The sequence below is a fragment of the Gouania willdenowi genome, chromosome 21, assembly GCF_900634775.1.
Source record: "Gouania willdenowi chromosome 21, fGouWil2.1, whole genome shotgun sequence".
Lineage (NCBI taxonomy): Eukaryota > Metazoa > Chordata > Actinopteri > Blenniiformes > Gobiesocidae > Gouania > Gouania willdenowi.
The window spans coordinates 29,371,093-29,397,554 of NC_041064.1; the positions used below are offsets into that span (position 1 = coordinate 29,371,093).

Consider the following 26,462-nt stretch of genomic DNA (forward strand, 5'->3'; position numbering starts at 1 on the left):
ACTTCCTTTAAAACTAAAAGTCTCAGAAACAGACGCACATGCTGTCAGAGCGACGGGGCTGCGCACACGCACGCTTCAGGTCTCAGGTGTCAGGTAGGAAGGACTAAACAAAGCCTCAACAACCTTTAGGCTTGTTTTTACACGGACTCGACAGCACATTTTAGCACTCATCAAAGATTACATCTACATTTTTTAATAGTGTTTATTTACTTGGTGGTTTGCCACTGTCAGAGTAATAAACAGTAGATCAGCATGAGTCAGTGGAAACAGATCCAACAGCTGGAGACCAGGCTCCTGGAACACGTGGATTATCTCTATGATGATAACTTCCCCATGGATATTCGCCAGGGACTGGCCGACTGGATAGAGGCACAGGACTGGTGAGTCTGCATCCATCCATCCATCCATCCATCCATTGACCACAAATATTTGAAATATTTGTTGTCAATGTGCACTATACTTTTTATACATACGTTTGTAAGTAAGTTACATTTTAGTTATAAACAAATGGTGACAAAGTTATTCGCCGAAGTTTATCGCTCGGATTCATATCAGTTGTTAGTCTGATGTAAAAAAAAAAAAAAAAAAAGTAATCAAATTGAAATAAAATGCAAAAATGCACTTTAAGTCCGAAATAGTTTATTTCCACAACACAAACACTTATTTACAATATGAAAAAGCCATTGTTTCTAGGTGGGGGGTCTTCAAAATCTGATTTTGCCTCGGACATCAAAATGGCTAGAATTGTTGTTGTTTTTTTGGTTTTATTTCATTATTATTATTATTATTTATTTTTTTGAAAGGAAGAGTACATTTTAATGAACATATATGAGATATGTAATTATGTCAGGTTTAGCTAATTTCTCTCTGTTGTTCCTGGACAGGCTTATGGTACCATTAAAAACATACAAATATAATCAGAAGCACACACGTTAAGGCCACAGACAACAGGAACTACACATTGAGATAACAAACAACAGCAAATGGCCCTGCCTTTATTTCCTCTGTCAACAATTTTCAAGTACAAAAAATATCCTTCTTATTGGCTTTTGTGTGAATCTGAGTGCATTTGTGTGGGATGAGAGAGGCAGAAAATTAATGCCAAAAGTCCGTGAACGCTGTGAACGCTGATTGGCTGAAATCTCCAAAATAGCTACTCCCACATATAAATGGATATTGTTTGAGGCTAAAAGTTCATATAAATGACTCCAAAGATATTTCATACACATACTGATAATGAAGTTATTTTTTATTCAGCTTTAAACCAATCATCTAGCATTCAGATGATGGGTTCAGTATGGCTTTAAACCATTTATTCTTTTCTCTTCTTTATCCTTTGTTATTGTTTTTATTTAGTTTTATTTTAGTTTTTTTTTTTAAGCAGATAAAGAAGTACACCAAAATATGAGTTTGTATTCATCAGACGTCTGGTATAGTGACAGCGTAAGTGTGTGTCATGGGTTTAGGAGAATCATGTAACTACAAAGTGAATTTATCACTTTCATTCTAAACTCCTGTGATTAAAGTTAAAACTAACACCATGTTATTCATCTTCTGTTACCTTCCAACTGTTTGTTGTTTGTTTGCAGGGACACAGCAGTCAGTGATGAGCCCATGGCAGCGATGCTGTTTAAAAACCTGCTGAGCCAATTGGAGAGGGTACGTTTACAGGAGCAGGTCTTCCTCCAAAGACACAACATGAAGATGATCCAGCAGCACCTGCAGGTACAACATCCTCTATTTACCCTCCCCCTCCATCACTAACAAGAAGGTTATGAGAATCAGAAAAAACTTGATTCATTTCTGAGGGGTAATTAGAATGGCAAAGAGTGGCATATTAAAACAACACTAATAACAGTAATTATACACACAGAAAAAAGGAGAAAGACAACACAAAGAAAATGTGCAAATGAAAGACAAGGTGCAAAAATATAAAAAATAATAACTTTGGCTCAGTAACTGGAAGGTAATGTTAGATAGATAGATAGATAGATAGATAGATAGATAGATAGATAGATAGATAGATAGATAGATAGATAGATAGATAGATCTATTGTTTTTTGAGTTAACGTTAGGTTTCTAATGCTACTCCTGTTTCCCCATCTATACATTTAGGTCCACCTCACCCACCTCATTCTGTACCCACCCTTTGAGAATCTTATCAACAATCAAAAGCACAAACAAAACTAAAGGCACACTATAGGCACATCTATATATCAAATGACCCAAACAATGCATTAATCTAAGAACTACTGTATGTATAAATATCCATGCACCCTGTGTCATAGTCTCCCTAAGCTGGAGAAAAATGTTTTCATCCCTATACCCATTTTATGTTATTAATTTGTTTGTTTTTCTGTCCCTCTCCATTCATTTGGATTGGGTTCTTAATAAAAAAAAAACGATATTTGTAAGATGTAATTCTGGTTTTTGCTCGCTACACGCCCAGTGCTAGCTGTTTATTTTAAACCTTACACAAACATTAAAAAATTCACTTCACATTAATCGAACTATTCAACCAAACACACCAAGTGCAGAGTGAGAAGGGAGAAGTAGTGTCACAGTTTGTTCTGTAAGAAGGAACTAACAGATAGATGCTGTTTGAACTGAGGCCATGTGTGTAGGGCACTTCTCTGTGTGCCGTTGTTTGTTGTGTTGCATCTATTTGAATTATCTACAGCAGGAGCAAACCTTAAAGTAAATATATTCATTGACTTTGGGAGATATTACTCTTACCACCCTTTGTTGATTGGTGTTCATCATCATCATCATCATCATCGTCATCATCATCGTCATCATCATCATCATCATCATCATCATCATCATCATCATCATCATCATCATGCTGACATAATAAGCTCTACTGAGGCTTAGTGCAATATTTCTGATGGTCTATGTGTTATGTTCATCAGAAGTTAGAATGCACTCATCATACGTGCATTTTATTCTGGCAAAGACAAAACACTTTCAGAACCAACCACGGTTTCCTGTATGTGCTATGAATGTAAGTCACAGTCACCTCATTCTGAGAGGAAACAGTCACTTCTCACATTGTTTGTGGTGTCACCTTTGTTCCTAACAATTCACAGAATATTTGACTTAACTAACATAAATATGCAGATTTTTATTCGGAGAAAAATTCTTTACAATTGATGTTGTTTTTTTCATTGGTATATTATAAAAGACTAAGTCCACCACCGCTGTGTGTGTAAGAGCCTCACGATAGAGTGTTTCTGCTTACTGTCAGTCCTGGTGATGATGAAAGAAATATAAGAAGCAAGAAGATGTGCTGTATATGGGGCGCCGATTGTAAAGTTGCGCATGCTAAAATAAACAGCAACTTTTTGCAACATTTAGTAACAAACCATGTTTAAAAAGGGTTTCTTTTGACCAGATTTACAGCAATGTTTGAGAAATTGTAATATTTACTTTTCTCATAAAAATATGTCAATGTTAAAGCTAAATGTTAAATATTAAATCTACATCTAAATGGTATATCTAAATGTTGCATTTAAATCTAAATGCTAATTGTTAAATCTAAATGTGGAGTGCAATCACTCCATCTGAATAGACTGTGGCTAGCTCTCGTTTTGCGTCAATGAGATTTTTTTTTGGTACTTCCGGTGAATTAGCATTTTAGCTAAATATTTAGATTTAACATATAATATTAAGATTTAGCATTTAGCATTTAGAATTAACTTTGACATTATATTTTTACAAGAAAAGTAAAGATCACAAATTTCACAATCACTGCTGTAAATCTGGTCCAAAGTAACATGACAAAAATTTGTTTTGAAGTGTAGTTTGTTACTAAATGTTGCAAAAAGTTGCTGTTTATTTTAGCATGCAAAACTTTACAATTAACGGCCCATAGCTGCATTTATGACTGGTTGTTTGGTGAAACTTATTCACATCCAAAGGTGGAATAAAGGTTTTTGCCATTACTCGACAAAAAGTTTTTGTACTTTCCACATGCTTGGTTGTTGGAACGAGGAGATGAATAATCATTCTAACCTGTTTGACTTTTGCAGTTACATTGGTAGAGACAGGGCAGAAACCACAAAGTGGAAGTTCTTTGTTTCTCCGCCTCAGTGAGGACCCTCGGTGAAACAGTGCTTCGCTGCGCCGTCTCTTAGCTAGACGTTTGGTTTGGAGTGTTGCTAGCAGGTTCTCTTTGATTGGACATAGGGTTTACAGGTGCTCTGGTTTCCCCCCACACTTAAGAAAATGTCTGTAACCTGCTGTAGTTGGACTTTCCTAAAGGGCAATGACAGGTGGATTTAGAAGATAGATGTAACCCTTTGACAAAAGCTGTTGAGAAATTAGAAGGTTGTACTTTATTTGTGTTCTATTATGTTATTTAAATCAGGGGTTCTCAAATGGTCTCATCCTGGGACCCACATTTTGCCACGATCATTAAATTGCCACGCACTTTTTTTTTTTTAAAATTCAATCAACCAAATTTTGTTTTAAAAAATAGCTGTTGAAAACACACACACACATATATATATATATATATATATGATCTTTTTTAAAACATAAACACAGCATGCCTGTCAAAAGAAAATACTTTTCACTCACTTTTGGGTCTCAACCCACCAGTTGAGAATTGCTGATTTAAATAATGTGTTAAATGAATCTTCAATTCTTTAGAACCCATCAAGATATCTTCTTTTACAATCATTGTTTTTTTTTTTCAGGTGAACGATTGTAAATGCTAACTGTTTAATGAACAATACAAAGAAAATATTTTAAAATGAATAATAAACATGGGATTACCCCAGCTATTTGGAAAAACTATTACAGAAAGATACATTGTATTTAGATGGCACTATACATTGGATCGCATTTAACATAAAACTGTAAACAGAGGATCCAATATCTACTGTAAGTCAGGTAAAGCCTCATTCCTTTCTGGTGATTGAGATACTTCCAGTAAAAGTATTTCTCATTCTCGTAGCACAGACTGTTTGCACTGGGCATGCCAAGTTAAAGAGACACTGTGAAAATGTGGAAAAAAACAGAATAGAAATATTATTCAGAATAAAGATGAACCCCTTCTCTGGTGTCTTTATATTGATTATTTTGTGTTTGCGTGTGTGTGCGCGCGTGCGTGTGTGTGTGTGTGTTTCAGCTTAAGTATTCCAGTAACCCCGTGTCAATGGCCACAGTGATCTCCAGTTGTCTGAAGGAAGAGCGTCGTATTCTCTCCAGCGCCTGCATGCAGGAACAGGTATGTGTCTTTGTCGAGCTCAGCTCACAGGGAAAGTCCCTCAGTGACTTAATGACAGCGGCTTCTGGTAAATCACACCTCCACCTTTATCAGGAAAGGGAAATGTGCACACCCGCACACACCCAGTCTGCACAAGCTTTCGTTTTTAGTCCCAGGAAACAGTCACATGGCAAAACGCCCAAAGTCAGTTCAGCTTCATTACATAAAGTACAATAGGAAGCGAATCATAATCGTCTTTAACATTTCCACTTTCTTTACTGCAGAATAATCAATCATTATCGTGTGATAAGTTGTGGACTACTCGTTGTTCCATTCGTCTCTAAAAGTAGTATAGGAGGAAGAGCTTTCAGTTATCAGGCCCCACTTCTCTGGAACCATCTACCAACCACGGTTCGGGGGGCAGACACCCTCTCTACCTTTAAGGTTAGGCTCAAAACATTCCTCTTTGATAAAGCTTTTAGTTAGGAACCAGCTCATAGCTCATAATTAAGATGCAATAGGCATAGACTGCCGGGGGGGGGGGGGGTCTGGCATGCTCGGTTGGAGAGAGGTTGGAGAGGGCATTAAGAGAGAGGTCATTTAGGTTAGAGAGGGACCGGAGAGGGTCCCATTCCTCTTTCAAACACTCCCTCTATGTCTGCTTCTTCCCTTGTGTGTTTGCTCCTGTACTCCTTCTGGCTTTTGTCTTGCAGGTCCGTGGGATCCTCAGTGTGGAGTTACAGAGACTCAGGGGCTCTGTCTCCACCCTTTCCTCTGCACACACCCAACACAGCATAACGTGGATGGCTGTTCATCATAGGAATGGGATCCACACAAGGTTCCTGCTGCTTAACAGAAGGTTTTCCTTGCCGCCATGATGAATTCATGTTGGGTGTGGGATACATATGTATGTGTATATACGTATATATGCATATGTGTGTATCCATAAAATGAAGAGTCCGTCCTTAAGACTGCTCTACTGTAAAGTGCCTTGAGATACCATTGGTTATGATTTGGCGCTATACAAATAAAGATTGATTGATTGATTGATTGTTTATTAATGACAGGATTAGTTATGGGGATTTAAACTACAAATTTTATTGAATGTATCATTTAAATCTGCTACATTATCAAACCTAATAATAATGGTGAAAGTCCTACCCCTTCAAAAATCTGGAAACAAACTAGACTTGTCTCCATGTTGCCACCATTCTCAATGATTGTATTCAATATTCAACAATATTATTGTCTTATGCACAGCACTGGGTTACACTATGTAATGTAATTCTTTATTTGCGGGGTCCCACACACAGCTATAATAGAATGACCATGAAATAAGATCTGCTGGGGTGGGGGATTCGGGCCTCCTTGGTTCCCCTTGGAGGGCACCTACCTGGCTGGTCTTGCAGGTCCAGTATGGCACGATGGTTCTCAAAGGTACTCCTACACACAGCAGTTTTGACTTGTGAACAATTCCGTTCCCACGGTAGTGTGAGTGTATGACGATGTAAGACGGTTCTTTGTCTGTTTGATTGTTTATTTTTGACGTGTTACTACGACCTCCATTAAAAGCCTGTAAAACTGTGATAACTGCTCGAGTCACGTCATTACAATACCTTTTGGGCTGCAGTGAGTGTGTGCACCCCCTTTTCTCCCCCCTCGCTGCGCGAGGCACCGCGCTAATAATCTACTGGCAGCAATACGTTCAACAAAATTATAATTTACGTCGGATTTGCTTTGGGCTCGGGTCTACAATTTAAGTTAATGGGTCGGGCTTGGGTCGGGTCGGGCTATATGCCCGCGGGCCCGGGTCGGGTAGGGCTGGATTTTTTGGGCCCGATCTAACCTCTAATGTCTGGGGCTTCAGGAAAGCTCTTGTTGGGACACAACTTGAGATATGTGTTGGATTACAACAAATAGCTCTATAACAGGTGTAAGCACTCAATCACTCCCTCTGTTCACGGTAGTGATAAACCGATACATCGGCCGATTTTTGCATTTTTTTACATGTATCGTCATCGGCCGATACGGGCTGCTGCGTTCGCCATTATTTACAGAGAGCAGAAATATTTTTACTTGTTCTTGTTCACCTGTTTTTAATATTTGTTAAATATTTAGGCCCGAGCGCCACGAGCTGGCGAAGGGGTGGAGCCTATGCGAACGCCACATGCCCGTCAGTGACCAGGGACCATTGTCATGTTGTTGGCATGCCCCTGCACTTTCTGAAAATGTATAGTTCATGGTACTCAAAAAGGGGAACCATTGTTATTGGGTTGGATTATATTCTTTCTTTCTTTCTTTCTTTCTTTTCTTCTTTCTTTCTTTCTTTCTTTCTTTCTTTCTTTCTCTTTCTTTCTTTCTTTCTTTCTTCTTTCTTTCCCGGTGTCGGGACCAACTCGCCTACTTTTCACCCACTGAACCATTATGTAGAGTCTCAAAAATTCAAACAAAATTCAATCGCGCGCTTCTCTTCTTTCTGGCTATTTCCGATTTTAAAAATGCAAAAGTTTGACGCGCCAATTGCCAAAAAAATTGACTCAGAAGTAGACCATGACAAGACAAGCAAAAATATTATTCAGACCACGCCAAAAAACACACAGGAAGTCAAGAATCTTCAATAGAAAATTGAAAATTTCAAAATTGCTATTTCGCTCACGTTGTATTTTAATACATTTCTCCTAGGGAATTTCACTGACGGGGTTCAAAATTGCTGGAAATCATCTAGAGAAGTGGGACATCAAAAGTTAGCAATATATTTTTGATAACTTGCATTTTGGCAAAAACCTTTTGAAAATTAATTTTTTTTGAAAATGCTCTCATTTGCGCATACAAACTTTGATTTGCGTCAAATCTAAATCAGTTGTGAAACTCTTTCCCCTGAACCAGCTCAATATGAAAATATGGAAATTGGTGCATTAGTGCCCCCTACAGAGTGACGACAATTTAATATGGGGGGGAAAAAAAATCAAAAATGTTTTGGCCTCTTGATCAAAAAAGTCAATGAGACGCATGCTTTTTTTTTATGGTGTTATTTTGTATCGAGACACTCGCCATTTTGTGTTAATAGGAAATTGGCCTAATCTTGAAAATTGGCAGCTCAAACTTTCCACATTCCTCCTGGAGCTAATTCTACTACTACTACTGTCTGCTTTTACCCCCCAATGTTTTGAACATTTTATAAACTTTCACAGATTTTTTCACCTTTTTCAGCCCACTTTCATGTTTTTCAGCTTTTTAATGTTTTTTAGCATTTATTTTTAATCTCCTTCTTTAATTTTGCAGCAGTGTTCAGTATAGGCATTTCAGCATGTGTATTTTCACTATTTCTTTTTGCAATTATTTTACTTACACATGATCCACACATTGAAAACAATCTAACTGTGCAACAAAAGTGCATTATAAAAGACAACAGTTTCTAGGAGGTTCTCTGAAATATGTATCTGTATTTAATTATATCTGGGATCTATTCTTTCTTTGCACCTAGGTTGTATTAAGGGATCAAATCTACTGATTTTTAACAGGATGTTTTTGTGAGTTTGTTGCTACACACTGACCACATGAAAACCTAGCAGTGAAATCAGTTGTATATCCATCCACCCAAAACCCCTCCAGACATTGAGTTGCTGGGCTTTTGTTATATTTACGCACACTGTTGGTGAGTTTAACTTGTATGTGCTGCTGCCTGTTCAAATATTCACCTAGATATAAGGGACCTGCAGGGTTCTAGTCTATTAACACATTCACACAATCAAAGAATCAAACATATATCCATCAGGAAATCTTCTGACTTATTCATTAAAACTAGACATTGTAGAACAAAATGTGCCTGGATCTAATGAAGTAATGTATTTTGACAGGGTCCGTTGGAAAAATCCCTGCAAAATTCAGTGGCCTTTGAGCGACAGAAGAATATGGACAACAGAGTGGGCATGATTAGAGGCAATGTGCAGGTAAGCCATTTCACAAACCTATTGTGTTTTCAGCACAGAACTGTGGTGTAGTACTAGTCCTCTCTGTTAGCACTTAGGACTCTGGACTTCAAATCAAAAAGGGAATTTTCAACCTTTCTGTGTGGAGTTTTCATGTTCTCCCCATAATAATAATGCATTGGATTTTATATAGCTGGAGCGACTGTCCCCACTGTGGCGCCTGGAATTCTCAGTGGTCTCCATCCAACTACTAACCAGGCGCAGACCTGCTTAGCTTCCGAGAGCTAACGAGATTGGCTAATGACAGGCTGGTATGGCCACATGCTGACTTGGGTTTTCTTAGGGGACTTTGCTCCCATCCCACAGTCGAATAATGTCAGGTTCATTGGAGTCCCTCGTGTTACTGATGAAGCGAATAAGGGTCTGTATCTAAATATCTATGATGGACCAGTTCAGGGTGTTCACCGCCTTGTATGCGATGTCAGAGCGGACAGTTTTCAGCAAAACCTCCATGACCCTGTAGTGTTCACAAAGATAAGTAGAAAATAAATGTGTGTCTGTCAACAGATGTTGGATCAGGCTGTGAAATACATCGAGGACCTGCAGGATGACTTTGATTTTCGTTATAAGACCCTGCAGTCCCGAGGTGAGACCTGTTTGACAGTTGGGTTTAAAATTTTGATACAATCATACCTAGAGTTGGGCATCGAGCAAAGGTTGGCCCAAGCCGCTCTGCGTCCCTTGGGCAGTTGGCCGCCCCGCCAAGCGACACGTCTCGCCATGGGTACCCAAGAACATTTATAATTTTATATATATATATATAGTTCATAGATTTTATGTTTATATACTAGTTGAAAACAGCCCTGTGAGAAATTCTATTTCTATTTCTATACTATTCCCTCCAGAAAGACCTCTAGTTAGCTAGCTCATTTAAAACATTGGTAACAGTTTTGACCATACCTCTTAAAAGAATTGAAATCGGGAATCGGTAAGAATTGGAATCGAAATCGGAACCAGAATCATTCAAATTCAAACGATGCCCGACCCTAATCATACCCCTCTAATCCGTTCATTCTCACTGATATGTAAGCAGCAGACAAGCATCAGATATATTTGAGTGCATCTGTTTGCAATGTCAGATTCAACAGATAAAAACTCTGAATCCATGAAACATGAAGTGACGAGACTGCAAGAAATGCTGAACAGGCTTGACTTCAAAAGAAAGGTAAGAACAACATCCATCGTCTGATACATATCACACCCACTAGACATCAACTTTGTGTTGTTTGTCTCTTTTAGGAGATTCTGTCAAAGATGGACGCAGTAATCAATGACATTGAGGATCTAATGACATCCCAGCTCAACCCTGAGCTACAGGACTGGAAACGCAGGCAACAGATTGCTGCCATTGGTGGGCCTTTGCTCACTGGACTGGAGCTGCTACAGAGCTGGTAACGGCCTTCGTCTCTTCTCGTCTTCTAGCCTTGCTTTTTCCTGTACAGGGGTTGCTAGCTGGAGCCATAGTTGGTGACAACTGTATTGTAATCACATTTATTAATTAATTACAGCTATGATGTAATTAAGTGTTTCCCAAACTTTTCACAGTCCCGTACCCCTTCAGACATTTAACCTGATGCCATGTACCCCTACTCCTGCACACATAAAAAATAAAAAAAACATAATATTGACATATACAATGTAACCCTACAGTGAAATTTGTCCCTGAATTGTATCTATCCTGGCGAGGAATAATATACAGTATATATAAGCAAATAATAATAAGTAAGCACACAAGAAAACATGTTATTCAAAAGTACTTGTTCTTGTATTGTGTTGTCATTTTCGCCAAAGCCGAAAATCCACTTTCACACAAGTACGGTATGTGGTGGCAAGGGGCATCAAGGTCTTAATAGCACGTTGGTTAGCGCAAAGCAATGTATCTTTCATCACATTTGCACTTGATAAGATTTTTCTGTCACTACTAGAGGGCAGTCATACAGAGGCCAATAATTTGTGACAATGCATGGAGGCTCCTGACTGCTGCTCTGTTTATAGTCTTGTTTCCAATGCTGTCATGCTGTTTTAATTTTTATTCAAGTACCCCCTGTGAAAATTTGTGTACCCCACTTTGGGAACCTAAGATATAATTGTAATATTTAATCATAAAATATGTTGCTGTTGTAATCATAATTTAATTGTAATTGAGTTTAGATAGTTTACTTTGTAATTGTAATTTCATGAAAATTCTATAAAAACTGTTGATTACAATTCAATTAAACACAAAACTCTGGAACTGTGTTACAGTTCTATGTCTAACACATACGTAGTTAACAATTATTAAAATGTGTTTCATATCAAGTTTTCCCACTACCATGTCAGTTATTTTACCATTTTAAAAAAATTGAAATTGTGGGCTACAACAGTTTTATGCTCTTATTTATTTCAGATTCAGTAATTGTATTTAATTGAATTTGAGCTTTACTAATTGAGAACATTATTGTTATTGACTTTAGAAAGAAAAATAATAATGGTAGTTTTAATTGTAATTGTAATTGGAAAAATTGCCGGTCACCATAATCGTAATTGAGTTGTAATTGAACATGGATCATTTAAGACATGTATGTAATTGAAAAATGACCCCAACCCTGGCTGAAGCCTATCCCAGCAGATTTTGGCGAAAGGCAGTGTAACCCCCCCCCCCCTGGATTGTACACCAGTTTAGGGCTTGACAGACAAGTCGAGGGACCCCAAGCTGGCTCTATAGAGGGCCACATGTATATCAGCCACACATCAAGATATATATCAGTCTATTTTTTGTTTTGGAAGTAGTAGTCATTGTTCATTTATTAATTTGGTCATTCTCAGTACACACTTGTTATTTGTGCTCCTTCCTCTCTTTATCCCTCCTCTTCCTCTCACCTGTCCCCTCTCAGGTTCACCCTGACAGCCCAGAGTCTGTTCCAGATGAAGCGTCAGTTGGACAAACTGGGAGACCTGGTGGTAAAGGTCACTTATGAAAGCGACCCCATACCACTGCAAAAACCTCAGATGGAGGAGAGAGTCAGATTCCTCATCTACCATCTCATCAAGAGGTAGTGACTCCCCGCAGTGCATCATAACCCCCCCAAAGGCTTCACAGAAACATTTTGGATTATTAGGAAGCTGAAAATGTACACATTAGTGGAGTTTTTCAAGGTTTTGCAGAAAGGTGCTTTAAAATGAGGGATATCTTTAAATAATGTGAGTTATGGTTTGTTGTTAGTTCCTTTGTGGTGGAGAAGCAGCCATGTATGCCAGCACAGCCACAGAGACCCCTCATTATCAAGACTGGAGTCCAGTTCACCACCAAAGTCAGGTATTAATGACCATGTGGCAACTTTTCTCACCATCAAATCCTGTTAAATCTGATCTTGATTTGATCAAACCTTTTTTCCATCTTGCAGACTCCTGGTTAAACTACCAGAAGTGGATTATCAGCTAAAAGTGAAAACAACATTTGACAAGTATGATCAAATAATATTTAAGGCCAAAAAAAGCTCATTTAAAAACATTGTTTTTAATGTGTGTGTTGTATGTTTTCAGGGACCTCCCTCCAGGCAGAGTGTGAGTACAATACCCTCAACACAGGAAAGGCTTTTAAATGTCAGCATGGATAAACACAGCAGTAAACCACACACAGTTACACTTCTGTTTATCACCATAATGCTCTCACCACAGAAACGCAGAACAAAAACTTCCCTTTTGTATGATTCAACAGAGATAAAAGAAATGTACATATATTTTAAGGAAATCTATCAATGCCATTTATTTTGATTATAGAAAAAGATGTTTTCACCATATATTTAACTATAATGGACTAGAATGTATAGGCAGGATCACAAAGGCAGAACTTGCATGACAACACACCAGCAGCCATTCAGTGTTCAGGATGAAGATGGGGGTTAAAGCAACTAATAGACTGATTACATCTGTGCCTAGTGTTGTATTTAAATGTGAATTGAACTGAATTTAATTTAATACCATTGTTGGTATTTTGCTTTGTATTCTTGTATATCTTTTTTTTTTCCTAGTCTGTTGTTTTTATTGTGCATTACTAGAAGTCCAAACAGACAGAAGCAATATGATGAAACTTATATGATTAAGAAATGGGGGCGGGATTAAATAAGTCTTTCTTCTTCCCTCTCCCTTTGAGCAGAACTATTATTACAGTTATAAGTGCACATAGATATTATCTATTATTTTGAACAACTCTGATTGTTTTTCTCTGTTGGGTTTCCTTGTACACATAGAGCTATTTTCTTCATTTTGTTTTTTGTTTTGTTGTCCCTGCTCGAAAAAAAGAAGAAAAAAAAATCAAATAAATGAAATGAATAGATAAATGAAAACACTTCTTAAAGAGTGAGAGTAATTATGGATATTGGTTTTACCTGTGAGAAACCAGAGGGAAAGACAGAGAGATATCTTTACGCTCTATGCACTTATACACAAATAAGACATCGGGCACAATACACAAGAAGACAGACAGAGAGAATAGAGAAACAAACAGCCATCATGATCTTGTACAAAACACAGCCATAACAGAAAAATAACCCATCTGGGGCTTGAACTCATGACCATCATACAAGGTTTGTCATCCAACACGTTGGTAATAAAAAAGCCCCTTTAGAGACGTTCTGTATTATTTAATATCTGAGACAGAAACACATTGATACACACAGGGAAGAAAAGACAAACTGATGTTTATTACTATGTAACCCTTTGACAGATACTGTAAATACTAGTTTTACTGTTCATTTCCACAGAAGTCGTCAGTTTTACATCCTCACCAGCAACACTAAGGCAATGGACATTGAAGACTTCTCCAATGGATGTCTCTCTGTGGAGTTTAGACATCTGGTAAGAAAAACAACCCTGAGTAAAGTGTTAGTAATGATTTAATGGGAATGTCTTGAGTGACCTGATAAGTTTCTGTCTCACAGCAGCTGAAAGAGAAGAAGTACATTAATGGCACAAAGGGAAATGAGGTAAAGTGGTGAATCGGCGCTCACTATGATAATATTATTGAAAGTCACCACCTGTTAATGTATGTACTTGTCTGAGCTGTGCATGTACTGTGTGTGTTCTCAGGCCCTGCTCTCCGTGACAGAGGAACTGCACTCACTCAGTTTTGAGGCTAATTTCACAGTGCAAGGCCTCACCATCGACCTGGAGGTCAGCTGCAGCCCTCGTTCATCTACAGCTTTGTCTTCTTTGCTGTTTGTCATTCACAATGTGTGATTATTTTCTCTGCAGACATGCTCACTGCCACTGGTGGTGATTTCCAATGTATGCCAGCTGCCTGGAGGCTGGGCCTCTGTGCTGTGGTATAACCTCCTGACTGATGAACCAAGGGTGAGCAAACATAACGTGCTGCCTATGTGCACCTTTTTAACCCTCCTATTATCCTCAAATATTACTAAAACAAATAACACAATCTAACCCCAGGGATATTTACCTCCAGGAAATTAATTTCAGACAATTGTTGACCAAGTTTTTATGTCAGGCACTTTATTTATCTGTTGAATACATAACTAACCCTTTGACGAAACATTGACCTGGTCTCTAGCACCACCACCAGGCCAAAGTTTTAAATTAGAATTAATTGATCCAAATCTTCTTAAATTTACTGACAACATTAATGACCACAAGAACATGAACCCTGTTGGTTGTGGTTATGATACGACCTTTCCTGCAGCGTCACCATCAGGTCAAATTTTCAGATTTAGAGTTAATTTATATTGAAAATCTTTCATCCAACTCTTTTCTAATTTGGAGCGCATCTTCATGGCACTCACAGAATTGATTGATGATGGTGACCCCCCCCCCCCCTTTCTTCTCATAAACATACTGATTTACTTATTTCTATTAGGTTACTCACTATAAAGTCCTCTGTCTCACACGCATTCTTCTCTATGTCACTTTCACTGTGAAAGAGCTGTTCCAAAACATCATTGACAGTAAACCTTTTCCAAGAGGACATTAGACAGAGAAAGCGCGTCCAAATTTCAATACACACAGAGCACAACAGGCACAGCTAAAACAACTTGGGGTCAAATTGACCCCAGACTAACAGCAATGCGTGCAATGTGTGTTCAGCACATTGAAAAAATATCATCATGATCATTTTATGCTTAATCAATTGTCCCCATCAAATTAGGAAAAGTCATGAAATATGATGCAAAAAGAAAAAAGTCAACTATTATTTTTTTGAATGATAAACATTGATTGGGGTCAAATTGACCCTAAGGGTAATAGGAGTGTTAATAAAGTTTGGCTTTTTCAATTTGATAAGTGCCATGAGATGACAAACTGCTGCAGAGGTTCTGAGAGGAAGTTGTTATTGTGCATGGGACTACTAGAAGATCAGAAAAGGGCCATGTTTTCTCCTGTCCACTACAGATCAGAAAATAAAAATCAAATCTATATGACAGTTGAAAGAATAAAGGAGCGGCTGTTTGAGGAATCACATTTTTAACAAAGGAGGGGTTTGAAATGTAATTACAGAACTCTCTCTCCTGATTGGTTTTGGTCAGACTGATATAAGCAGGCCAGATACCGTCAAACAATGGTAGCACACACCAAGGTCTCTGTCTAAAGGAAACTCAGCCAAGTTTTGACTACCACTATCAGCAACATACATAGCAGGGAGAGCTCCGTCTCATTCATCCAAACCCCCACAACACTCGGTGATGTGTATTTGTGTATTATTTAGGGTGGTACAGATTTATGATTCTGTTCTTTTATCATCACAGTTTGTGCTCTATTAAAATAAATTAGTTGTTTTAATGCAGTTTTTCTTCTGATATCTGACTCGTGCCACAATATATACCCTTTAATACCACCTGTGTTCAGAGTTAAAAAGGCCTTTCAACAGATATATGCACCCTGCCATAAACTTCACCAAATGTTTGATAACCAAATAAATAAATAAAATATGTTTAAGGTGTTGACTGATCTTTAAATTATTTTGCTTTCAATCATATTGAGCTTTTGTGGAATGTCTAGGACAAACTGTTTAGATCTATGGACTTCCGACCACTGCTAATATTTTGATTTTGTTCTAGCTTCCTACAGAACCAGGACATGTACTACAACAATTATATTATAGATTCCTAATATTATGGATGAGCAGTGTAGCAATCACAAAGACCTCCTGGGTGGCACATTTTCTTCTCTGTTAAGCAGAATCTTTATCATCATCTCATACCTTCTACTTTCCGTCCTCAGAACCTGGCCTTTTTCGGGAACCCTCCTCGTGCCAGCTGGAAGCAGCTCTCTGAGGTCCTCAGCTGGCAGTTCTCCACACTAGCTGGACGAGGTCTGAACAAGGATCAGCTCGGAATGCTAGAAGAAAAGATTTTTGGTATGTCGGACATTAAATTCTAGACTGAGGCCTTTTCTAATTGATGCTCTGCATGTTTCCATAGGTCAGCATGTCTCCTGTAGTGACCGTCAAGTGTCCTGGTCCAAGTTTTCAAAGGTACAATGTGATGTGCTTGAAGTAATGGTGTGTCCTAGTGACTCCAGATAGAACATCAACACCGTACCCTGCTGCATCATGACATCATGTCAGAACATCATTAGGCTCATTTGTTGTTATACAAACTAAGTTGTGCGCTTTTTCCAAGAAATCTCACGCTTAAAATAGAGACGATCCTTTTTGCATCTTGTCAGAGATAAACCATTCAATTGGTGCCAGTGGGTACCAGTTCCAGTACCATTAAGCTTTAACCGCTCATTATAATTCACTCTAAAATTTCCCACTGTGTGTATGATTTTCCCCTCCTTTCATCTGAGATATTATTAACCAAACATTCATAGTCTTTAGCAGTGATATTCCTCAGTAACTCATTCAGACATTAAGCTTAGTGAAACCAGGCTTCAGTGATTCATTACGCACTTCTAAAACCACCAGACTGCTGAACAGCATCCAGCAATGCTACAATGCACCTATATCGTTAAAGGTTATATATCATTATAATATATATTTTATTCAGTTTATAATTAATAATGATTATTTACATAATTGTGCATAGGACACTCAACACACAATATACAGTATTGTTAGTTCCTTGCAGTCATTGTGTGTGTTAATATTATTTATTTATTAATAGTAAAGGTGGGAAGATAAATAGTATGACAAGATTGTAATCATAAAACCTCACAAGATGTATCGTCAAAGGTAGGAGTGGTATCGCGATGGGGGTCAGATAAAAAGAAAATCCACACTCTCAAATACACACTAGATTGTTATGGGGTTGTATTATTGTATTCCTATTGAGTTAAAGTCAAATAAAAGCATGATTATTTTTCCAACTGCTATTTAGTTGGTTTGTTTTCCTTTCTAAAAATATTGTATCCACAATATAAATTAATTAATTAATTAATAACTAATTAATAGTGATAGAAGGGCCTAAATGGTGTTTTTGTTGCTAAAGGTTTCCAACCCTATATCCTATAGTCAATGGTTTCCATTGTTTTCAGCCGCTGCGTGAACCTGAAAACTTGGAGGCAACGTTTCTCCTTATGTTCATGTTTGCATTGTGAATAACATATGAAACATGTTGATCAGTGTGTTGTACCATTACAGGAGAATATTCAAGGAAAAAATTTCACTTTCTGGATGTGGCTGGACTCGATACTGGAGCTCATCAAGCGTCACCTTCTGCCTGTTTGGAACGAGAAGTAAGTTAATAAACCAGCTGTCGACTCCACTGCATCATCTCTGCAGTCTCCTAAGTATCTTTCCTGCACAAGAGTTTTAAGCTTTGAGTCGAGTTTGGATTATATTTAGCATTTTCTCTCTAAGATTAAAATGGCAATAAAACACACACGCACACATAATGAGACAAGTTGTACTTAAGTCCGTTTTAAAAGAAGTAAAGTAACTGATTACATTTCTGTACCCAGCCATTACTGAGAAAATCTTTTTTAGTTTGAAAATGATCAACGGACATTGTGGAACTACAAAGAATGTAATGCATCACACATTTTAGCCGACCAACCAGATTAAACGTAATACACGGTGCCAAAACAGCATTGAATCTTATCTTATTTAAAAAAAACAATTGTACATTTTGACAAACCTTTTATTTTATACAGATGCTTTTGTGGAAAATAAATGAAGTTCCTATTGTGCTAGATTTCATCTCTTCTTTTTTAAGTTATACATGAGATGTTTACTGTATGCAAAGGAACCATGGCAAGATTTATCACCAAAAATATATGTGAGGGGTGAAAGGAACTAGTAACTTTTACTTTGAGTACTATTTAATTGAGCTACTTTCTACTCGCACTTGAGTATTTTATGTATGACCTACTTGTACTTGAGTACAATTTCTACTTGAGTATATTATATCAATACTCTGAACACATACACATATACACTTAAGGTTGTAAAAGAAGAACGCTTTCTGTTTTGAGTTTTCACCTAAATTAATGTAATTTGTTTTTTAAAAAAGGTAAGGCATTCATGTGAAAATAAACATGCATTGATTATCTAGAATAGTGCTTATATATATACTGTATATATACAGTATATATATATATGACAAATCGTTTGTTAAACCCTGTCATTTCTCGATTCATAATTGATTCATCTTGGTTGCAGTTATTTAGTTAGTGTTGTTGTTAATGATCAAAAAGATAAATAGGATAAAATCCCACACACCTGCATTAATAACATCTCCTACTGTTGGAAAATTGCTTTCATTTTAAAATGGGATCATCATCCTCATAGAAAAGAAATCCAGGTTAGTGTCGGGGAAACTACTACTGTGAAAAAATGCATTATAAAGCAGTTCTAACTCTAATCCTGCACCTCTGTATGTGCAGCTACATCATGGGCTTTGTGAGTAAAGGGATGGAGCGAGCTTTGCTGAAGGACAGAGAGCCAGGAACCTTCCTTCTGCGTTTCAGTGAGAGCCATCTTGGAGGAATCACCTTCACCTGGGTGCAGCACAGTGACAATGGTGAGAAATCCTTCACTTCATCATGTTGAGGCTTTGTTGGTTTGGAACAATTGTTTGAGAGCCACAGATTTTTGTGTATAATGCAATGTACACAGTGATGATTGTTCCATACATAATTTGCTCTTTGCAGAGTAGGAAAAAACTTGTGATATAAACAAATATCTTCAGCCAATGTTAAAGCAGCTGGTTTAACCCACTGACCTCTCCTGAAGTAGTGAGCAAGGCAGGGTTGGACTCAATTATAATTGTAATCGCATAATCGGTAATGAATTACAATCATGATCGCCAGCTCGTGGCCCTCGAGCTTAATAAAAATTGTAACGTGTTGTTGTCAAAGTCTAATTATTCCTCAGATCATTCCTGTGTCCTGTGGTAAAAACACAGAAAAACAAATACAACTAAAGATATACAGAAGCTCTACAAGTTTATTTTATTTTATTTATTTCGATCATGTAAATGACAACAAAACAGTATCGTGCTTCTTCAAATTCTTACGCATCTTAGTTTACATGAAGGAGGAAGAAGAATACATTCATCTAACCCTAACCCCTTTTATTTTTTTTTGATTTCTAGATTTTTTTAGTCTGGATACACAAACAATTTACAAACAACAATGTGAATAAACAATCACTGCAATATAAACTAGAAAAGCAATCAGAGAGTGGAGACCTCTGCCAAGCAGCTCAAGCTCAGCTGAGGCTCCTCAGCCATGACCGGAGCGTGTTCAGCTCCGGACACGCTCCGGTCACGGTAACATGGGAATCTCAGGGTTACCATGACATCCTGTCAACATTGAGCTGTGTTATCATGACTATCTGTCAACATTGAGCTGTTGACTCTGAGAAAACCTATGACATCATCAACAAGAGATCCACGAGTGGTATTTTCTCATTTTTGGTAAGCCAGAACATCACCAAAATGTAATCACCTGTTCCTTGTCCCACTATCAACATTTCCTGAAAATTTCATCCAAATCCGTTCATAACCTTTCAAGCTATTTTGCTAACAGACAGACAGACAGGTAAACGCAGGGTAAAACATAACCTTCCACTCTGCTCTTCGCGCTTTACGGAGGTAATAACAAAACCATGCAATAATTGTTTTTTTTATACCAGAATAAGAAGCTTTTCATTGTTGTATGAACAATGAAAACTTTTTGATTTGATTTCCCTCTTAAATGATTACCTCCCTCTTTTTCATGAAATTCTTCCTGAATATTTTTGATAACAGAAAATTCCTTGCTTTATATAACACTTGTTGTTTTATGCTCCAAGTCAAAAAATGTCAGAATTTTGAATTTAAAAAAACAAGTCATTTGTGTGAACAATTCTGATTGCTCTTTTCTGCAGACTGAAAAGCGGTTGGAGAGAAGTTTTGTTGGTGTTTCCCCATGCCTCTATATTGTAATTTAATTAAGGTAAAATAAGTGAATAGTTAGTTTAGCACAAACAACCTTTCACAACAAAAACAGCAGATTAAAAAAAAAACACCCTCCCTGGGTGAAATGGTTTTCTTTTTTCAGATTCATCATAAAGATTCTCAAGAGTCACCACACGGCCCCTCAAATCTATATTTGCATGTGGACAACATTCATTTATTTTAGTTGAAATGACATTTCAATCATGCAAAATGTAAGAAATACAGTAGTTGGAATTAAAAAATGTGTAATATTTTTTTCAAGTTTTATTCAGTTTTATTGCTATCACTGTGTTCTGTGATAATTGTTTGCTCGTGCCTGTACTGATTAGTGACATCAGGCGATAACTTTCCTATGACTTTTCATCACTGCCAACTGACAACTACATCATACTCAAGCATTCTCTCTCAGAGTTATTGCCAAATCCTTCTGCCACTCTGGGTTGCCAGGTGTTTTTAAGTAATGTACAGGTCTGGTGGAGAAATATCAGGCCATTAATCCGGAAACTGTAGGAAAGACGATGTTTGGCTCCTCCATAACGAAACCAGCATTTCATCAGTGTTCATTGATAGCCTTCAGCGCAAGTTCCTGAACTTTGTCTAATCTCCTACATGGGATTGCAGCCCTCAGCCATATAATCCCAACTCTTGTGTAATGGTCTTAGCAATGGCTTCATCACTTATGTCAGCTTTTGAGAAGATGTCAATTTTCTCTATGCTTTCAGCACGCAGTGAACGTAGATTCTGTAAAATCAAGTGTTGTATGGATCAACCTAATAGCCGTGCAATTGTTGTTCTGCGATCATCACACAGGGAATGCTAACGTAGCTCTCAAAGGAAAACAGCATCATAATGGTTTAATAAAGCCATCACTTTGAGGTTATGTGGAAAGTTGCTTGTTTGATGCTTACTTTTGTGTTTCTGATCCTTTGCTTTAACTTTCTACCGTAGGTGAGGTCCAGTTAAACTCTGTGGAACCATACACTAAGAACCGACTCAGCGCTGTTCCATTTGCCGACGTCATTCGAGATTACAAGGTGATCTCTGATGGAGTGGTTCCTGAAAACCCACTCAAGTTCCTCTACCCAGACATACCCAAAGATGAGGCCTTTGGTTCCCTTTACAACAGCCAGCGCAGCAAAGGCAAGAGCATGACACTGATATGGAATATTTAATGATGATTATTAAATGATCAGAGCAGAAGGTATGAATGCACTAACTTTTCCCATACCTCTGATTAATTTTCAGTCTTTCCATACCTACCGTTCACCCTGATCCCTGTTTCTGAAATGCGGTAAGTTTATTTATTCACTTATTTTTAATTATAGGTTTAAAACAGGAAAAGTTTATTCTAGGTTGTGGTTACTTTTTAAAAAAATAATTGAAAAACTTAACAGAATCACAATCTGTTGTAGAAGCAAAAGTTTAGACAGTTTGATAAACAACTGTCACTTGTTTTTGATATTGGTACACTGGAATTAGTTAGTTACCATTTATTTACTTGTTCTCGCAAGTTAAAATAAATAAATAAATACATTTTATTTCAAACCATTTTATACTTGCCCACTAAACATCCGACGTCCACGGACCTCCGGATCACGTTCATAACTTGTTGGTCGGTCTGGACCACATCTGCACGTCTATATGACGTCCAAAATAGGTCGGCATCTAAACGTCATGACCACGACCTCATCTGGACCTTGATATGACGTTCAATGTTTGAAGCGATTTCACTTCTCATATGAAATTTAAACAGCCTTGCAATTCCACACACAGTCACAGACACATGCGTTCGTGTGTATGTGCTTCTGTTTATTAAAAATCATTATTCAGTATTATCCATAGTCACTAAATATATATCCTGGTGTACTTCATTAACATTTATTATGCTCTGCGATCTCTTTAAGAAATAATTATGGTGGAGCTCCCGTTGAGCAAGTCAACGTTGAGAAGACGTCTTTTTCGCATGTCGGGTCAGGTTAATTTAACAAACGCACACACAACAAGAATGTCAAAATTACATATAAACATTACAATACCTCCAAAATATTGCTATTGTATGCTCCTACAGTGCAAAACAGTTATTAAGGAAGTGCACTTGAAAGCATAAGGTCAGGGGATCGAACCCACTAAGGACCACCTTTCTTATTCCGTTTTTTTTGGGATGTCTAGAATACATCGTTTTCGGACATCCAGACAACGTTTGAAAAAGACGTCAAAACTTCCACTCTGCACCCGCCAGAGACGTCTTCTCAACGTCACGCCATCACGTCATTTCAACTTTTTTTCAACGTCGGTCTGCTCAGTTGTAGTAAAGGGGACATTTATAATAATTGATATATTGCAATGTATCTTGTAGTGGTTAGTACCGGGATATATTGTCTCGTGACATGCAACTCATATCGTATCGTCAGATTCATGGCAGTGCACACCCCTATTAAACAGTCATTCTTCAGTTAAAACAGGCAAGATCACTAATCTGCTGAGACACCAGTTTGTTCTAGGTTTACAATGTTTCTAAAAAAAACTATTTCTGTCTGTTACTAAATAAATGCACCACTTCATTGTGTTTCATCAATAAACATTTCTCACACGCTCAGTGACAACATTACACTGACTATATAAACAAATTAACACCTTTGTTAGATGCTTCACAAGCTCAGTGATGAACTGTTAAAATGTGTGTACAAATCATTATTTGTTATCAAATCAAGTAGAGAATTGGATTTAATTTGCTTATTAATGTCTTGTCCTTGCTCCAGGTCTAATGCTAACATTAGCCCCCCTCCGTGTCAGTCTCCTGAGCCCCTGATGAGCCCCGAGGACTTTGACATGCTGAGCGAACACCTGCCCGCCTTTGACCTCGACATTGTAAGTTAGTCACAGTATTTTAACATGTTGCTGCACATGGTCAATTTTGCTATAGGTAATGTAATGTAATCAAATGTAATATTTGCTGTTTTTATGTACATTTATTTAAATATATTATTGTATAATATCTTAACATCACAGGGGGAAAAAAAAATATATTTGTATCATAGCGCAAACAACCATACTCATGGGCTGTGTTGTTAATGTCATACTAATGTACTACTCATACTAAGTCTGATGTAAGTAGTGCGTTCACATTGGATGACATGAAAAGACTGAGTACGTGAGAAATACCTGGATGTATACGATATTGGGACATTTTTTAGGTATGTGAGGTGGACACACTACTCATACTCAACCGCCCCATGATGGTGTATGCTATTTCGAACACAGCCTTAGTCATTGGAATCAATTAGAAAATCCCAACTACTGATACAAGTAATTGCTGGAAAACCTTATTCAGTAGGTGTGTATTGTACTTTTTCCACAATACAGAATATTTGGATTGAGAAAAATGGGCAAATGTGATTATTTGAGCCAGTTTGACATTGGAAATAAGTATGGTCCTACATAGTGGGACTGTTGATGGCACCTATGGTCCAATTAAAACCTCTGCTAACACAAATGATTTAACATTTCAATCTGTTTCTGTTTTAAACTAACGATCTTTTTATAAATATTCACAAGTTTTTAGAATATGCTTGCAAAATATTTTATCCTCTTTCCTTGCAGATGCGTTCTCCGTACTCAGTGTAACACAAGAGGATCCAATATTTTTACGACTTTAGAAAACACGGACCACTCCTGCTCAGGTTTTAGCTTAAAACTGATTTCTTTGAAATGTACATTTTTTTTTCAGTGTCTTTTTTCATTATTATTTTCATGTCTGTTCTTGGTCTGTGAATTTGGTATGTTACTGTGTTTAAATCCATCCTGATATTTGTCTGTGTTTGTATCATACATGAATTAGAACAAGTACATTTACCCATTATGTACTTTTTACCCACTGTGTATAATGTACAAACTTAATGGCATTAGGGTTCCATATTTGTCACTAACTAGTCCACGTGTAAGGTTTGTTTGTGTGATTCTGAGGTACAACAAAGGACAAGAGCCTTCACTTGGAAGACAGAGGCAAAATGTCCACAAATAGCTGCTGTTTATGTGACATACGCGACCACAGATGATTCACCTGCTTCCTGGCAACTCCTTTTATGGTGTGGTAAGGGTGTAGTTCATAAAAAAACGAGACAAAACATCAACGATTAGATCTTAGCCCTGTTTATCATCAGAATGTAGAGAGCTGTGCACTTATAATGGATTTATGTAAAGTTTCAATGTGATATTTCTCATCATATAAATCATATAAAGCTGTAGAATCAAACTACAGGCTCATGTCAGCCTGAAAAATGACATTAGAACAAAACAAGAATTTAGAACTATGAAAAAACATTACAAAGACATTCAGCAGAAAAGACACAATGTATCATAAACCTTCATGGTCATTAATGCTGTTAAACCGATAACTTCCTGACATGTATTTTTCCCAAATGTCTCAATAGAGTGTCACATAAATGAATGTATGATTATTAATAAAAGAATATTTCAGAAAGCATTAAAGTGTTGTTTATTCACCACATATCTACTATTACACAATATTCTGTCTTGGATTGTATAAAAACTTAAAAGCCAGAAAGATTTAATAGATTATTAACTTCTTTTTTTATGTCACTTTTTTTTTTTTTTACTGAAATTCAGTAGCAAACAATAACTGGAAACATTTAACAAAAAGATTAAAGAGAGAAAAAATTGCCAGGGGTACAAAATGCATGAATCAATTAATACATGTGTCAGATGAAACAGTTAAATAAATGTAATTTGTCAATAGTTTTTACAGCTTTGGGGTTCAATGATGGATGGATGGATTCTGTCAAGCATTGAGCACATTGAGTGCTGAGACAGTTGATGATCTTCTGGATGAGTTTAATACAAAAGTCTGTAATGTCATAGATGTGGTGGCTCCAATCAAAACTAAGTGAAAACCAAACACACAGAAAACACCTTGAAGGAGGACTGAGATAATACAGAATTTGAAATCTGACTGTAGAAGAGCTGAGCTTAAATGGAGATCAACAAAACTCCAAATTAATCTAGAACTATACAAAATAAATCTGCGAAAATTCAATGATGGCTTGTTCAAAGCAAGGCAGCAATACTTTTCTGAAATTATTGCCCAAAATGTCAACAACTCTCGCACGTTGTTTTCTGTAATTGAAAAGCTCACAACCCCCTCAGATCAGATAGCCCCTGAATTACTGTCAGCTGGAAAATGCAATGAATTTGCTGTATATTTCAATGAAAAAATACAATCAATAAGAACAAACCAGCAAATTAACAAAAAGCTTGAACAGCTTCCACCACTTAGGGATGAGTCAACTACAATGTTAGAGTTTATTACAGTGAACCCAAAAACAATAAAGGAAACTGTTCAGCAGCTGAATTCATCAACGTGTTGCCTTGACACAATACCCTCAAACTTGTTTAAAACTGTTATAAAGTCAATTGTCACTGATTTGTGTCAAATAATTAACTGATCATTCCAATCAGGCACCGTACCAAAATCCCTGAAAGTAGCTGCTGTGAAACCTCTGTTAAAAAAGAGAACACTGGATGCCTCTATACTGGCTAACTATAGACCAATCAGCAACCTTCCATTCATGGCCAAGATCATGGAGAAGGTGGTCTTCAACCAACTGAGTCAATTCTTAACATTCAACAAAATATTTGATAAATTTCAGGGTTTCGTTCTCATCACAGCACTGAAACTGCTCTGATCAAAGTGATCAATGACATAAGGTTGAACACTGATTCAGGAAAAGTATCTGTTCTCATTCTATTGGATCTAAGTGCTGCATTTGACACTGTAGATCATACAATTTTGTTGCACAGATTGCAAACGTGGGTTGGACTAAACGGAAAAGTAATGCAATGGTTTAAGTCCTACTTGGAGGAGCGAAGTTATTT

General features: G+C 37.3%; 1 protein-coding gene across 2 annotated transcripts; it reads left to right on the forward strand.

The window, feature by feature from the left end:
- Positions 1 to 25,053, forward strand: stat4 (signal transducer and activator of transcription 4). Of its 2 annotated transcripts, none has more exons than XM_028435904.1 (23): positions 1 to 380; positions 1,590 to 1,725; positions 5,135 to 5,233; positions 9,070 to 9,162; positions 9,709 to 9,787; positions 10,281 to 10,366; positions 10,441 to 10,592; positions 12,075 to 12,233; positions 12,404 to 12,496; positions 12,585 to 12,644; positions 12,724 to 12,744; positions 13,944 to 14,037; positions 14,124 to 14,165; positions 14,269 to 14,352; positions 14,434 to 14,532; positions 16,408 to 16,543; positions 16,608 to 16,660; positions 17,771 to 17,865; positions 19,015 to 19,151; positions 21,519 to 21,710; positions 21,816 to 21,861; positions 23,330 to 23,438; positions 24,171 to 25,053. In XM_028435904.1, the coding sequence occupies exons 1-23, from the start codon at positions 253 to 255 to the stop codon at positions 24,192 to 24,194; spliced, it is 2,217 nt and encodes a 738-aa protein (XP_028291705.1). In that variant the 5' UTR covers positions 1 to 252; the 3' UTR covers positions 24,195 to 25,053. The 2 variants fall into 2 exon arrangements, with proteins under 2 accessions (XP_028291705.1, XP_028291703.1); XM_028435902.1 differs by having other exon boundaries at positions 2 to 380; positions 14,121 to 14,165.
- Positions 25,054 to 26,462: the final 1,409 nt, after the last annotated feature.

Coding starts and splice junctions, on each gene's coding strand:
- stat4 (XM_028435902.1), top strand. CDS start 253: ATGAGTCAGTGGAAACAGATCCAACAGCTGGAGACCAGGCTCCTGGAA. Junction 9,788..10,280: donor TAAGACCCTGCAGTCCCGAG/GTGAGACCTGTT, acceptor TTGCAATGTCAG/ATTCAACAGATAAAAACTCT. Junction 14,533..16,407: donor TCCTGACTGATGAACCAAGG/GTGAGCAAACAT, acceptor TTCCGTCCTCAG/AACCTGGCCTTTTTCGGGAA.